At 42.4% G+C, this 15,698-nt stretch overlaps 2 protein-coding genes across 2 annotated transcripts; both read left to right on the forward strand.

Annotated features, from left to right (window-relative positions):
• Nucleotides 1-375: 375 nt before the first annotated feature.
• Nucleotides 376-11,207, forward strand: myo5c (myosin VC). Its single transcript, XM_071896684.2, has 40 exons — nt 376-500; nt 984-1,094; nt 1,205-1,376; nt 1,495-1,639; nt 1,728-1,884; nt 2,070-2,213; nt 2,303-2,384; nt 2,577-2,684; nt 2,772-2,878; nt 2,977-3,242; nt 3,341-3,422; nt 3,523-3,663; nt 3,776-3,898; nt 4,054-4,137; nt 4,291-4,422; nt 4,575-4,672; nt 4,781-4,867; nt 4,957-5,068; nt 5,164-5,375; nt 5,483-5,648; nt 5,741-5,887; nt 5,967-6,131; nt 6,260-6,353; nt 6,446-6,509; nt 6,627-6,901; nt 7,017-7,080; nt 7,173-7,250; nt 7,448-7,628; nt 7,737-7,830; nt 7,968-8,031; nt 8,112-8,280; nt 8,401-8,485; nt 8,569-8,667; nt 8,978-9,132; nt 9,432-9,521; nt 9,618-9,768; nt 9,881-10,166; nt 10,259-10,433; nt 10,524-10,604; nt 10,733-11,207. The coding sequence occupies exons 1-40, from the start codon at nt 474-476 to the stop codon at nt 10,883-10,885; spliced, it is 5,226 nt and encodes a 1,741-aa protein (XP_071752785.2). The 5' UTR covers nt 376-473; the 3' UTR covers nt 10,886-11,207.
• A 289-nt stretch (nt 11,208-11,496) lies between these two features.
• On the forward strand, nt 11,497-14,943 carry gnb5a (guanine nucleotide binding protein (G protein), beta 5a). The gene is made up of 11 exons (XM_071896612.1): nt 11,497-11,632; nt 12,195-12,331; nt 12,483-12,524; nt 12,648-12,724; nt 13,064-13,196; nt 13,725-13,868; nt 13,968-14,059; nt 14,244-14,292; nt 14,437-14,533; nt 14,669-14,835; nt 14,932-14,943. The coding sequence occupies exons 1-11, from the start codon at nt 11,497-11,499 to the stop codon at nt 14,941-14,943; spliced, it is 1,086 nt and encodes a 361-aa protein (XP_071752713.1).
• Nucleotides 14,944-15,698: the final 755 nt, after the last annotated feature.

Below are 15,698 nucleotides of genomic sequence, written 5' to 3' on the forward strand. Positions count from 1 at the left end.
AGACGGGAGGGCGGAGCAAGAAAGTCAAAGTCCGAGGCAGGTGAGTGATGCGCGCGAGTTTGTCTTTCTGCGACAATTTAGCTAGAAAAAGACAAGATAAAGCCGGAAGTTGGATGATTTCGCCTTCAAAATAAAAGCCTGAACGTTGTCACTTTTGGTAAAGGTCTTCCGACTAGTGATTACACAAACAAAAATCGTATGATGATACTAAATGGAATCACTAGATTTTCCATGTAATAAAACCACAGTCGAAATGTAATACATTTAACACTAGATATAAATGTCGTGCATGTCATTTAGTACGGCTTTTATTTTGAATATCAGGACCTTGGGGACCTTTCTATTCTGGCTAGCTTGACATTGGTGTTTCTGACAGCTGAGAGCAGGGAGGAGAAAAGGAAATTCGTTGGTAACCTGGAAAGTTCAGTAAACAGACACATTGACACGAAAAAGTACAACAATTATGCGTGAACATGGCTTTGTTGGAACTGTACACCGAGGTAAGAAGATAACTTGTTTTATCACAAAATGTCAATAATAATATTCCCAACGTAAAAATGTTAATGGAAATACTTAGAGCAGCTCAGTCCCATTACAGGATCTTACTGAGACATATGGAAAGCCCGTCAGGAGTCACAGGACAACTGCAGGGATTTAATGGAGGCTAGACTAAAACTTTATGCTCATCTAACTGTGAAATAAAGTTTACTCAACTTTTCAAGCTAATGTAACTCTTTATTATATAAATGCATAATATAGATCATGATAAACACTAGACTGATACATGAAATAAGCACTTGGGGTTAAAAGAAAAAAGAAAGTGTGCTCAACCAACCTTTTTATTTGACACCACATAGTCCACAGCCAAAAATGTCAGGATTTTTCCTTACAGCTATAGCATTAAAAGGCACTTTCATAAAATGTATGCAGTTATAAGAATTGGCAAAATGTTAATCTGTCACCCTTGAAAACTGCCCCCTTAGTACAACAGAGTATGGATTCCAGATGCACATCATGTGTGGAAATCAGCCGAGATTATGAGAGACTTTCACATTGGGGATAACGTCCTCGAGCTGCTACTTGAAGATGGCACTGTAAGTAAAATGTAAAAAAAAAAAAAAAAAACAACTTCAAGACCATATAGTGGCTTTATGTTGACTTTAACAACTGATCTGACTCTTTTACATAACCTGTTACTTTAAAGGAGCACTACTACTCTGTTGACTCATCAAACCCTCAACTCCCTCCCCTTCGCAACCCTGATATCTTGGTGGGGGAGAATGACCTCACGGCTCTCAGCTACCTCCACGAACCTGCCGTCCTGCACAACCTCAAAGTGCGCTTCGTGGAGTCCAAAATCATCTACACCTACTGTGGTACTACCTACTGTTGAAAGTATTCTTGTGACGTTCAAGCAGTGTCTAAGCAGAGAGGTGAAGGTTGTGTAGACAGTTTATGCTCTTTGCTCAGGCTGTGCCATTTCCTCATCTTCAGGTATTATACTGGTGGCAGTAAATCCCTACAAACAGCTTCATATCTACGGAGATGCAATCATTCATGCATACTCAGGCCAGAACATGGGAGACATGGACCCGCATATATTTGCAGTGGCTGAAGAGGCTTACAAACAGATGGCCAGGTAAAGTGGATCAATCAGACAATGAATGCTCAGATAAATATAGTTTATTTTGTAGTCATAACCATATACCATATCCCTTCTTTCCCAGAAACCACAAGAACCAGTCTATTATTGTCAGCGGTGAATCTGGAGCGGGGAAAACAGTGTCAGCTCGATATGCTATGAGGTATTTCGCTGTAGTAAGCAAATCTGGCAGTAAAACTCGAGTGGAAGACAAGGTCCTGGCTTCCAATCCAGTAACAGAGGTAGGATTTCACTGGAATAGGAGCATAAAGATGGCAGTGCCTGGAGAATGTCGATGTCTGAACACTCTAACGATGTTACACCAGTAGGCTGCCATCTTTATGCACCTGATCCATTCATTAAGTCAACTAGTATCTTTGTGATAAGTTGTATGTAGACCTAAGAGTCTGAGATGGCTTTTTGTCAGGCAATAGGAAACGCAAAGACAACCAGGAATGACAACAGCAGTCGATTTGGGAAATACACTGAGATCAGCTTCGACAGGAGGTACCAGATCATCGGGGCGAACATGAGGACGTATCTGCTAGAGAAATCCAGAGTGGTTTTTCAGGTGTGTTTCATATTATGAGAAGACGATGTCGATTGTAGTATTATTGTTGCTGTGTCTTATCCATAATAATGAGATTCTGTTCTTTCCAGGCGGAGAATGAGCGAAATTATCACATATTCTACCAGATGTGTTCCTGTGCGGACCTGCCAGAGTTCAAGCACCTGAGACTGTGTGAGTGTTTGTACTGAGGGTGTATTGTTTAGGTTTGAGGCAGATCTGCTGCTGTTTCACTACACATACACTTAGCACCATAGGCTAAATCGTGTCACGTCGACTTCAGGGTCACACTCTCATTTAATGTGTGCTGATGTTATCTTGTGAGTGGCTAATAAGAACGACTTCATATGTTCCTTTAATCTGCAGTGAGTGCAGATAAGTTTTGTTACACCTGCATGGGTGGGGAGATCAGTATTGAAGGTGTAGATGACAAAAAAGACATGGAGGAGACACGACGGACCTTCACACTGTTGGGTAAGTGTCACTTCACCCACTGGACCATAACCTGCTGTCAGCGTAACTTTTATATAATTCTGCCTTCCTCTCTCCCTCTCTTGCCAGGGTTGAAGGAGGACTTTCAGTCAGATGTGTTCAAAGTTTTGGCAGGGATTCTGCATTTGGGAAATGTGGAGATCAGAAGTGGTGGAGGTGAAAAATCATCAGTTAGTGTGAGTCTTGTTGAAGCCTTCTATTGGCATTTTGTGTGCAAGGTTAGGTCTTGAACAATGACCTGATTAAATACAAACCTTATTTCTATCTCTTCCAGTCCAGTGATCCACATCTGGCGGCTTTCTGTGAGTTGCTGGGTGTGAGCGCGGAGGGCTTGGTGCGTTGGCTGTGCCATCGCAGGATCGTTCTGGTGGCAGAGACGGTGGTGAAGCCGATGCCCAAGAAGCGGGCAGTAAATGCCAGAGACGCCCTGGCCAAGCAGATCTATGCCCATCTGTTTGACTTTGTTATTCACAAGATCAACGCAGCACTTCAAGTCCCAGGAAAGCAACACGCTTTCATAGGTGTTCTGGACATTTATGGGTAATTTAGATACAAAGCTTTTCTCTTCTGCTATTTGTTATACTTTACTGTTCTGTCTCATTACCATTTTTGACCCGAATGTGATGTTTTGTCCTCAGCTTTGAAACATTTGACATCAACAGCTTTGAACAGTTTTGTATCAACTATGCAAATGAAAAACTTCAGCAACAGTTTAACTTGGTATGCAACACCAACTTCCCACATTGTTGCAAAACACACCATATGCCCCTGTATCAGCTTATGGGGGGTTAAATTATTCTCTTGTCTTATTTTGGATCAGCATGTGTTCAAGCTGGAGCAAGAGGAATACATGAAGGAGGACATTCCCTGGACGCTGATAGATTTCTACGACAATCAGCCTGTCATTGACCTCATTGAAGCTAAGATGGGGATCCTTGACTTGCTTGATGAAGAATGTTTGGTAAGATCCACTGACATGGTTTGGACTTTTATAATTCAGATTTTCAATTCGTTTTTTTTTCTTTGTCTTTATGAGCGCTATGCCTCCTATAATGCCTCTTTTTACTTTGCAGTTTCCTCAGGGCACAGATCAAAACTGGCTGCAGAAGCTGTACAACTACCTGCATGCCAACCCCCTGTTTGAGAAGCCCAGGTTATCAAATGAGGCTTTTGTGATTCAGCACTTTGCAGACAAGGTGCAGTCTGAGGGCCCTTGGAGAGCCATTGCCTGCACAACGTGGCACAAGGATCCTTGAAATTTCTAAAACAATAATTCCTTTGGTTTCCTGGCAAATTCTTTTTTTGTTCCCATGTTGAAATACTGTTGAAAAACTGTCTGTTTCCTCAACAGGTAGAATACCAGTGCAAAGGTTTTCTTGAGAAGAACAGAGATGCTCTCTATGAGGAACTGGTTGACATTATACGAATCAGCAAGGTATTCTCAGGCCCCACTTTATCTTAGCATTGAATATTTCAGTAACACAGTAGTTAATAGTAGGTAATACAATACAATCGTATCGTAAAAAGCCTCATGCAGCATTGTTTTCCTCATTTTAACACATTTCCCCCTGCTTGCAATTGTTATCAGTTTCCTCTCCTGGCCAACTTTTTCCAAGAGGAGGAGCAAAGCACTCCAACTGGCAAAAACTTCAAAGTGAAAGCTGCCCGGCCGGCAGTGAAACCAGCCAATAAGCAGCTCAGGACCTCTGTTGGAGATAAGGTGAAAATGTTTACTCTGTCTGCTCGCTGAAGATTGAACTCCTGAGTTACCTCCTGAGTATTTAAATTTTTTGCACAGGGTATAACTGAGTTTGTATTCTGTATTTTGACTGCTTTTATCCTTTCTTATGAAATTTGCGGGTCTTACTGTAGTTCCGCAGCTCCCTCTACTTACTGATGGAAACGCTGAACGCCACCACCCCTCACTACGTGCGCTGCATTAAGCCCAACGATGAAAAGCTCCCATTTGAGTGAGTACTAATGAAACTGTGATTGACATGATCCACTCTGTGTCCACCTGGATCCGATGCATGTGTATATGCTTTTGTTTTAACTGAGTGTTTTATTCGTCTTTTGAGATATGACTCCAGGAGGGTCGTGCAGCAGCTGCGAGCCTGTGGAGTCCTTGAAACGATTCACATCAGTGCACAGAGTTACCCCTCCAGGTGCTCCCTCCTGTCGTTAGATCACAAACTACAATACTCTCAGCTACATGCGCTAATGTTGTACTTGCTAACATGCTTTTCTTTTGCAGGTGGACATACATTGAGTTTTACAGCCGGTACAGTATCCTCATGACCCATCAGGAGGTTGGCCTCAATGACAAGAAACAGACCTGCAAGACGGTGCTGCAGAGGTTGATTCAGGTTTGTTCTTTTTTGATTTTTTACTTCTTAATACAACACTGTCATGCATTAACACTAAACTTCACCCTTGTGTGTTACCTTGGCTCGACCTCCAGGACTCCAACCAGTACAAGTTCGGTCGGACGAAGATCTTCTTCCGAGCCGGCCAGGTGGCTTATCTAGAGAAGCTGCGTCTGGACCGACTCCGAGGAGCCTGCGTGACGATCCAGAAGCACGTCCGAGGCTGGAGCCAGAGGAGGAAGTACCGACGCATGAGGGAGGCGGCCATCGTCCTCCAACAGTACATCCGTGGAAAGAGGCAAATCCGGTGAGAGGCGTCACCACTCACTAATAGTTGTGTTATCCCACGTCATCTCTTGTCTCTCTATTATGATTCGGACGCAACATTTCTATGTTCTGTTTGAACTCCTCTAGTAAAACAGTGAGTGCTGCAACACTGAAGCGGGGCTGGGCAGCACTGGTGATCCAGAGATACTGGAAAGGATACCGCATGAGACAGATCTACCAGCTAGTTCGACTGGCCTCCATCACCATCCAGGCCTTCACACGAGGATGCATCGCCCGCAAACGATACAAAAAGGTCTGTAACTGAGTGATTCCTGATTAATCACTTGTATATAAAATAAAGTTTAGTATCTTATTAGGGCCTGCTATCTCTCTATTACCTCTCAGATGGTGGAAGAGAACAAAGTCTTGGTTCTACAGAAGTATACCAGGGCGTGGCTGGCTCGACGGCGATTTCAGACGATGCGTCGGCTGGTGCTTAATGTTCAGCTCTCCTACCGGGTCCAGCAGCTCCGAAAGAAGATTGAAGAGCAGGTAAGGGTGTTCCCAAGGGTATTTCAGCTGAGTCTTGTGTGCAGAAGAGGTATGTATATGAATCCCTGTAACCCCACAGAACAAAGAAAACCGTGGGTTGGTGGAAAGACTGACAAGCCTGGCCAACTCCCATTCTCAAGGCCTGGACAAGCTGCAGAGTCTGGAGGCTCGGCTGGAGAAATCAGCCAGCGAGAAGGCGTCTTTGGAGGCAAGAGAGAAGAAAGCGAAAGAAGATACTAGTCTGGTCTGTATTAAATTTAATGCTTACAATTCAATACAGTGTTGTGCTTGTCTTGGCAGCCTTTTGTCTGCTGATGAAGTAAAATATATGAGCTTTTTGCAAAAACATGCTATTTTCAACTCTCACTCAAGGCAATTACCCAGCTTCAAAAGGAGAAGGATACATTAACCCTTGACAAGCAGAACTTGGAGAAAAAGTTTGATGCCTCCACCAAAGAGGCTAAAGGTAATAGATGTCAAGATTCTTACTTGTACCAGCCTTAGTCTTTAAATTCGGTAATATGTACCAAATTTGTGATGGATTTTACACTCTTACAGATAGCTTTGATCAAATAAAGAGAAGTCTTCAGGAAGAGAAAGAAAATGAAGCAAGACTTAGAAAGTAAGTAATGTAAACATGCAGTGTACTTTGTCATTGAGCAAATATTTATCAGCCAAAAGTAAATTTGTGCACAGCATGTATATTCAGTTAGATAGCTGACAAAGTGATTCTTGTCAGAATTGCAGAGAACAACATTGAGATCCAGAGACAGGACCATGAAAAAGAGGTAGAAGCGCTGAAGGAGGAGACCAGGAGACTGAAAGAGGAGCGGGTCGGTCTACAGCGGCAGATCAAGGAAGGCGGCCAGGTCAACTCGGACCTACAGGAGCAGGTCATCCAGCTCACCAAGCATGTCAAGGTCATCCCCGAGCTCCGGAAAGACCTCCACAACGTGCAGACTCAGAGGAACAACATGGACAGGAAGATGAAGGAGCAATCAGGACAAGCAAGAGGTATACTGTGTAATGTGTGTTCCTCTCTTCCTTACTATGAATGTGAGCCAACTGCATGGCGATGGATAAATTGAGACTGTGCTTTGCTAATGACCCATTAACTCTTTCTCTGTAGCTAAAATGAACGAGATTACAAGACAACTTCTTGGTGGTGTGGTTGAAGAGGAGGTTCTTTCAGGGTATTCCAGCTATTTAGGTGTAATGAATTTCACACTTAGTCGTTCCACATGTCATTAAAGCATTTGTTATCTCGCTCCTTGTTTTTCTGAAGGTTAACTCCAGATGACTCTGCTATCTATGAAGTTGAAGATTTGCTGACTGCTTTTGATGGCCTGCACAAAGCTACCAGGTCTCATTTACTAGTCATGCCATAGCGCTCTGTATTGACCCACTTATTCCCAATTATGACCAGCATTACACCTAGCCATCCACTTTAAAGTCAGTGGTGTCTAATCATGTACCTGTGTGAAAACCTGCATACACTTGACACTCTACGGCACATGATTGGCCACTACTTGACATGAATGGTTCCACCTTTGACGGCAGAGTACTCGAAAACCACCAGAGGGAGCAAAAGGAAAGCTATGAGAGCCAGGTGGAGGGCTTGAAACTGAAAGTGGATCACCTGCAGAATGAGAACAACCAGTTAAAAAACCTGTTCCAGGAGAAGAGTAATATGAATGACAGCATTCGCCAGGAGGTGTCCAGGCTCACCAGTGAAAACTCAGTATGTGTACAACATGATAGCTACTGCTTTCTTGATTCCAGCTGTGAATTCATAGCTGTGATGGATATGGTGCCGAATATACTTTCCCTTATTTGATGTGATCCACAGGCTATACCTGAGCTAAAACTGCAGGTTTCAGAGCTGCAAAGACAGAAGCAAGAGCTGGAGGTCCATGTAGGGGAGCAGACCAGAGAGTTAGCAGGTAGGTTTAACAAAATCTTGCTCTATTCTTGATACAACCTCTGGATATTTTTTTCCAACAATTGTTCACTATGTACCTCTTAGGTAGTGAATATTTTACTGTGCTTTTGTGTGTTTGTCATCCACTTCATCTGAAAGACAAAACAGAGGAGATTACTAACGTTCTTCAAAAGAAGGTTGAAGAAGAGAGCTCACAACGCAGGTAAAGTGCTCAGATTCCTGGTCCACTTGTTGATAAAGCGATGGTCAGACCTGAGTCATCCTGATTATGTTGCTGCGTAGGCACTTTGAGCAGCAAGCTGAAGAGTTGGAGGAGGAGGGGAGGGAGCTGCAAGGAAGAGTGGAGGAGCTGGAGGAGCAGAATGAACACCTGAAGAGACAGCACCTGACGGAGAGCGAGACCAAGACCAGACTGAACCAAGAGGCTTCACGGTTAACTGCCGAGAATATGGTGTGTTTGTGTGTGTGTGTGTGTGTGGAAGAGGTAGAGGGGTGCAGTGCAGTTGTGTACATGTACTGTACAAGGTCATGTGTGTATGAACTACAGTAACAAATTACACTTTTCTTCCAGGACTTTGAAGAGCAGCTTGATAAGAAGGACAGATTGATAAAGAAGCTCCAGAATCAAATAAAGAGCCTTGAAACGTCACAGAAAGGTAGCACTGTGGCCTGTGCATGTGTATTGTCAACTGAATATGAATTCTCCACTTCTCTCAGAACTTTATAATTTCTCCCACAGCCAAACAAACCCCTGCGACCACTATTCCCAAGGATTACCTTGGCATGTTGGAATACAAGAGAGAGGACGAATCCCGGCTCGTTCAAAACATCATTCTGGGTACTTTTTCCATTGTACTATTTCCATTGTACTAATATAGTGACCTTTCCATGGCCCTTTCTGTGTGGAGTTTAAATGTTCTTCCTGTGTTTGTGTGGGTTTCCTCCGCATTCCTCCCACATTCCAAAGACATGCAAGTCAGGTTGGATTGGAGACTCTAAATTTCCCATATTTATGAATGTGAGTGTGAGTGACTGTCTGTCTATTGTGTGATGGACTGGCAACCTGTCCAGAGTGCCTCCTTGCCTTCCACCCAATGGATTAAGCAGATAGAGAAAATAATGAATGAATTTTCACAATCTGCCTACAGAGCTGAAGCCCAAAGGTGTGGTGGTCAACATGATCCCTGGTCTGCCGGCAAACCTCCTCTTCATGTGCGTCCGCCACGCTGACTACCTGAACGATGGAACCAAACTCAAGTCTCTTATGAATGCTACCATCAGCGCTGTCAAAAAGGTCATCATGGTGAGTTTGCTTCTCATTCTGTTTGCATTGATCTTTCTTGCAGATTTACCAAATGGAGAATAAATAGACAACAACAAGCTATTATTCATAACCATGTCTAGGTTTATGTGCTTAATATGTTGGCACCATTTAGTTTTAGTTTAGTTTGCTTTAGTTTTGATATGATAATGATAAAATGCACATAGAAGAGTAAAATTTACAGATTAGACAGATGAGGGTAAAAAACAAGGGGCTAATAAAATGTCTCACCTCAAAGGAATGAAAGTAAAACACAACTGTTATATGTTTTTCTGTTCAAGGAACACCAAAAAGACTTTGAGGTGCTGTCGTTCTGGCTCTCCAACACATATCACCTGCTCAACTGTCTGAAGCAGTACAGTGGGGAGGAGGTACGGCTTTATGTACCTATAGTGACACTATTCTGATCCTTGCCTGTTTATAGTGACAATTAACAGACATTCTTTTGTTTTGCTTGTCTGTCGAAGGAGTTCATGAAACAAAACACGCCTCGCCAGAATAAGAACTGCTTGCAGAATTTTGATTTGTCCGAACACAGACAGATTCTCAGCGACTTGGCCATCCGCATCTATCACCTGTTCATCACCGTCATGGAAAAGACCCTCACACCCACGATTGGTATTTTACAAATATACAGTACATTATTGTTACATGATCAACATGCAGGCGTCGATGGTGGTCAACTGTTATAAGATATATGAATGTACCTTTTTATTTTCTTGACTAACAGTACCTGGTATGTTGGAGCATGAGAGTTTACAGGGGATCTCTAGCATGAAGCCCACAGGCTTCAGGAAGCGTTCCAGCAGTATCTATGAAGACTCGGAGACCTACACCATCTCCTCCATCCTCCAGCAGCTCAGTCTCTTCCACTCCACCATGAGCCAGCATGGTATGGAGCAGGGCCTCATCAGACAGGCTGTCAAACAACTCTTCTTCCTCGTGGGTGCCACCACCCTCAACAACATGATGCTCCGCAAAGACATGTGTTCCTGCAGGAAGGGCATGCAGATCAGGTGTGTGTGTGTGTTTGTGTCTGTGGTGTTTGAATAAAAGAGTATTTTGGGGAAACAAAAAGCTTGATTCCATAGCTGCTGTGTTTCTTTAGATGTAACATCAGCTACCTGGATGAGTGGCTGAAGGAGAAGGAACTGCAAAGCTCTAATGCCATAGACACTCTGAGGCCGTTGTCCCAGGCTGCCTGGCTGCTGCAGGTCAACAAGTCGACTGACGACGATGCCAAGGAGATCATTGAAACATGCACTGAACTCAACTCTGTTCAGGTACTTTATCCAGCGGTGCACCGTGCACTTTTAGCTTCAGCTTCAAAATATTTTATGCAAAACAAAACCTAATCACATTTAAATTTGTAGATTGTGAAGATTTTGAACTCCTACACACCCATTGATGATTTTGAGAAAAGGGTGCCATCTTCATTTGTCCGCAAAGTTCAGGTGAGCTGCTGTGTATTCTCATTTTTATTTGTAGTGGAGCTTCCTAACTTGCAGTCTAATATTTGGAACAAAATTGCCATTTGCCATACTTCATTTTTCTCAATATGCCAATGTTCTCTTGGTTTCAGTCATTACTACAAGACCATGAAGGGTCGACGCAGCTGATGCTGGACACACAGTATCGTTTCCAGGTCACGTTTCCCTTCTGCCCGTCCTCACAGGCTCTGGAGCTGCTTCAGGTCCCCAGCAGCCTCCATCTGGGCTTCCTGACCAGGATCTGATGATCTAATGACAACCTTTGACTCCTCATGCTTGATTCATAGTACATTTGCATATGGCTATAGATTTTTTAAAATGTAAATATGTAAACATTTTTAATAAACAATATAACAGACATGTATGTAAGATGTAAGAATAGTTTGCTCCACAGTGGACTTTATAAAATGAAACAGTATTTCAATTCACTCACTGAAATCACCCATAACAGCACAAGAACGAGCTAAAATGTATACTTTAGTATATTTCTTAAGACATCTATTTAATGTTCAAACATTTGTGTACAATGATTTATTTCTTTTAAATAAATTATTTTACGTGCCAAAATGCCCCATTTGTATTATTTATCTAGCCTACTCCATTTTTACATTACAGACAGACAAACAATAGAGTATTTTCCTTGTTGCCAGTATGGAAATGCTTCATTTAGTGCTCAGTTGGTGTAAATGTGCTGCTGAGGACGCAGGCTGTGTGAAGCAGCATCACCGGGATCCGGATCCTCCCCTGGAAACTGGAGGAGCATCTTCTCTCCCTCTGACGTCATGACAGCAGCATCAGCTGTGAGCTCTGCTTTAAGCCTTTTCGCTGCCGATCGCTGCTTGGAGAAAGGAAATATATGAGATTCCCTCTAATCCCTGAAATGGCGACACAGGAGGTTCAACCAAACGAGACTCTTGCCAATCTCAAAACAGAGTCGGAGACGCTGAAGACGAAGCTCGAGGAGGAAAGAGCAAAGCTGCACGATGTCGAGCGTGAGTGTTGAAAATGGAGAGGCCTTGAATCACCTCTGCGTTGATAGTATGATGGGACAAATAAATTAAAATATTAAATCATAGCCTAACGTATTTGTAGCGGTAGCTCAGAGATTTCCGTTTACAGAGACGTGAACTGCTCTAAATGTAATATTGACCTGATAGGCCTGCCTCAGATGCGATAGGCGACTTAAGCTCAGGCTGTTTATTTGCCTCCCCCTTTTATAATTTTGCTATCCGAATTTTGTCCATTTAATGCTATTATCCAATAATGTTTCAGCAATAAGTATTCCCACTGGAATGGTACAGATGTCCAATAAAACGCAATGAAAACTAGAAATATTTCTTCTTATAATGCATTATGTTTTATAAAATAATAGCCTACATGCTATTTGGAGACAGATTAAAAAAAGATTAATTCACTATATTCCACCATTTAGCGTAGGCCTACTGTAGTTTAATCCTCACCACCATAATTACTAGTCGAGGGGTGTGCAGACAGCAGTCTAACATTGCACTGGTGTGTGTGTGTGTGTGTGTGTGTGTGTGTGTGTGTGTTTAGTACATCAGGTGGCTGAGAAGGTGGAGGGGCTGGGCCAGTTTGTGATGAAGACCCGGAGAACTCTGAAGGGACACGGCAACAAAGTTCTCTGCATGGACTGGTGTAAGGACAAGCGGAGGATCGTGAGCTCCTCACAGGTCAGAGATGCTCCAGTTTGTCTCTGTGCTTCTGGGACTAATTTTCCCCCCTTTGCAGCTAATAATAGAAGCAAGCCGATGTTGTTGCAAATGTAGGTTATGTGTGTTATAGCTGTGTCTAATGATGTTGTGTCCCAATCTGTTCTTCCAGGATGGAAAAGTAATTGTATGGGATGCTTTCACTACCAACAAGGTATCTAACAGCCTAAATCCTGCACACCTCATTCATTCTCGTTGCACCTAATGAATTAGATTTGTATTTGTGTGTTGGTTCTGTTGTTTTCATGCGTATGCGTTGTCTTTTGATGTTCATTAGGAGCACGCTGTGACAATGCCTTGCACCTGGGTGATGGCCTGTGCCTACGCCCCCTCCGGCTGTGCAGTGGCTTGTGGGTGAGTGTCTCAGCCTCATCTCCCGAACACATATTTGCTGTTGTCCTTGTAACTCCAGTCTTGTTGATTTCCATGTTTTGATTTCAGATGAAGGATTACATGCTCTTCTATGAATTAGCCTACATGCTTCTTTATGGGTTGAGAAAATTCTACCACCCTCTGTCTTATGAAACCCTCTAAAATCCCTATTGGATAAACTCAGAAATGCCTGGTGGTCAAGCTGAAAACAAGGCTGGTTTTCTTAGTTCCTGAAAAGCTGACATTTGGAGATTTTCACTGGACAATATGATTTATCTGGTTGTGTGGTTTCTAGTCAGCTGGCTCTGTATTCTCCCACAGGGGCCTGGACAACAAATGCTCGGTGTATCCTCTGTCTCTGGACAAGAATGAGAACTTGGCTGCGAAGAAGAAATCAGTTGCCATGCACACAAACTACTTGTCTGCCTGTAGCTTCACCAACTCAGATATGCAGGTGAGACTGTCCATCACACACAGCACACATACATCAACTGAGTAAAATATTAGTTTATGAAGATGCGATTAAAATGTCTGTGTAGATTCATTTCAGTCATCCAGGTAGTAAGATGTCCAAGAAAATAGAAACAAAATCCACTAAACTCTTCGTTTTAAGCCCAGTGGATTTTGTTTCCATTTTTCTATTGTCTTGGACATAAGACTAACATGTTTCATATTTCCTATCTGTTTTTATTAATGTTTTAGGTAATTGCAAACATGGCTGCTTCTCTGTTCAGGGTCATCAATCATTTTCTCTCTCATTAGTAAGCAGAAATCACTGCCTTTCATTTTGCCGGGGAAGGAACTTCCCTAGTTTGTTAATAATTCACAACAGTCAATTGCTCCTCTTTTCATGTCACCGGTCACATGATCTTTCCACAGCAAACTCAATCCATTTATAGCAGTCTCAGCCTATGTTAACCTTTACTGAACCTCCAAACAATATACGTTTCTACTTGCTCTTCATCCATTGCTTGTGTTACAGATCCTGACGTCCAGCGGGGATGGAACATGTGCATTATGGGATGTAGAGAGTGGGCAGCTGTTGCAGAGTTTCCATGGACACGCAGCGGACGTGCTCTGTCTGGACCTGGCCCCTTCCGAGACTGGAAACACATTTGTTTCAGGGGTGAGCACACTTCCTGCTTCGCTTTAACCGTTGCCTGTCATTATTCCAACTCCATAAAATTATTCAATTATTATTATTAAATGTGCTTTGTTATTGCAGGGCTGTGATAAGAAAGCCAATGTATGGGACATGCGCTCAGGACAGTGCATTCAGTCCTTTGAAACTCATGAGTCAGACATCAATAGTGTCCGGTAAGTGACTCCATACATCCATAGTTTAGTTATGATGTGTGATATTAGTGTACAAATACGCATGTCTATTTAGTTGACTTATCATTCAATAAGGAAAAAATGCTAATCTTTCTCATCTGCTACTTAAGAGACTAATTTGCCGTTGTTCCTAAATGTGTCTCTGTCCGTTTCTCTTCGGCAATAGGTACTATCCCAGTGGAGATGCATTTGCATCCGGCTCAGATGATGCCACAGTAAGTAATCAGCTATTATTTATTGAGTTTCTCTTAAGCTATTAGTGGCACTGCAGTTCCTGCTATTTACCACACAAAGTGCTATTGACAGCATATTCAAAACTCCCTGGAAAATTCAAACGTTAAACTTTGTGTTTGTTGCAGTGCCGTCTGTACGACCTGAGGGCAGACAGAGAAGTGGCTATTTATTCCAAAGAGAGCATCATATTTGGTGTCTCCAGTGTTGATTTCTCTCTCAGTGGTAAGACAAATACAAATTTCCCCTCCAATATTATTCTCTTTTCAGCATTTAGCGAAATTCATTTGCTCCTGAGTTTGAAATGACTGCTTTTACACGTTAGAGCCACACTGTTAAAAAAGCACTTGTGTTTTTCAGGCCGGCTACTGTTTGGTGGCTACAACGACTACACCATAAATGTCTGGGATGTTCTCAAGGGAACTCGGGTGTCTATTCTGTTCGGACACGAGAACCGTGTCAGTACGCTCCGCGTTTCCCCAGACGGGACGGCCTTCTGCTCAGGTTCCTGGGACCACACTCTTCGGGTGAGAGAAGTCTGTCATTATGCTCCGTTCTGAAGACTTAAAAATGTGTTGTGATTTTTATGATCTTGTTAATGACTCTCTGTTCCTTAATTCCAGATCTGGGCTTAAGGATGAAGATCCAGAAGATTCAAGGGTAGACAGACCAAGTCAAAGAGACACAGATGTTTCAGTTTGCTTGAGTACAATCATAGAGGTAGAGGATCAGATTCAGTTGTACATATCGCATAACAACGGCATTGTATATACTCCAGTCTCATGGTCAGGGTAGACTTACATGTTTCAGGCAGTAATTAAACCAAATGGCACACTTGTATTACGACATGATTGAAAGAAAATTGCACACAAGTATTTATGATGACAGTTTGAAATGTAAAAATGCATATTGCAGACAATAACACTGGTAGTGAATAGCATCAATCTAGGATAGAGGTGAAACAATAAAGTGATGTATGTGCCCTACAGAATTTTACACCCCCCTTCCCCCCCTAAGGAAAATAGGCCTATTCCATTCTTGAAAGCAACTCACCTGGCAATATTATTCTGTGGTGTAGGAGACAAATTTACAGATAAATATAAAATATATGATGTTGCATTTCCGTCCTATAATTTTAATTTTTTGTTTTATCTCTCATCTCTATTTGTTCCCAGCTGTGGAAACCACTTATTGCTTGATGTGCACATTCTGTCACTTCAGATACCCTGACTCTATGGTACCCCACTAGATGAATAACTAAATACTAAATAATATGTGGAAACATGTTTTGAATTCTTAGAATGTACTCCTTTTCATGCAATTGTCTGATGGCTGTAATTTCATATTTATTGTAATTATTTTATTGTAGTTTAGTGTACATACCAGTTAT

The sequence above is a fragment of the Centroberyx gerrardi genome, chromosome 4, assembly GCF_048128805.1.
Source record: "Centroberyx gerrardi isolate f3 chromosome 4, fCenGer3.hap1.cur.20231027, whole genome shotgun sequence".
Taxonomy (NCBI): Eukaryota; Metazoa; Chordata; class Actinopteri; order Beryciformes; family Berycidae; genus Centroberyx; species Centroberyx gerrardi.

Excerpts from the sequence above, each read along its gene's own strand:
- myo5c (XM_071896684.2), top strand. The coding sequence starts at position 474 with ATGGCTTTGTTGGAACTGTACACCGAG. Across the intron at positions 10,167-10,258 it reads AGGAAGGGCATGCAGATCAG|ATGTAACATCAGCTACCTGG; the intron begins GTGTGTGTGTGT and ends GTGTTTCTTTAG. Across the intron at positions 10,605-10,732 it reads CATTTGTCCGCAAAGTTCAG|TCATTACTACAAGACCATGA; the intron begins GTGAGCTGCTGT and ends TCTTGGTTTCAG.
- gnb5a (XM_071896612.1), top strand. The coding sequence starts at position 11,497 with ATGAGATTCCCTCTAATCCCTGAAATGGCGACACAGGAGGTTCAACCA. Across the intron at positions 13,197-13,724 it reads TCACCAACTCAGATATGCAG|ATCCTGACGTCCAGCGGGGA; the intron begins GTGAGACTGTCC and ends CTTGTGTTACAG. Across the intron at positions 14,293-14,436 it reads CCGGCTCAGATGATGCCACA|TGCCGTCTGTACGACCTGAG; the intron begins GTAAGTAATCAG and ends TGTTTGTTGCAG.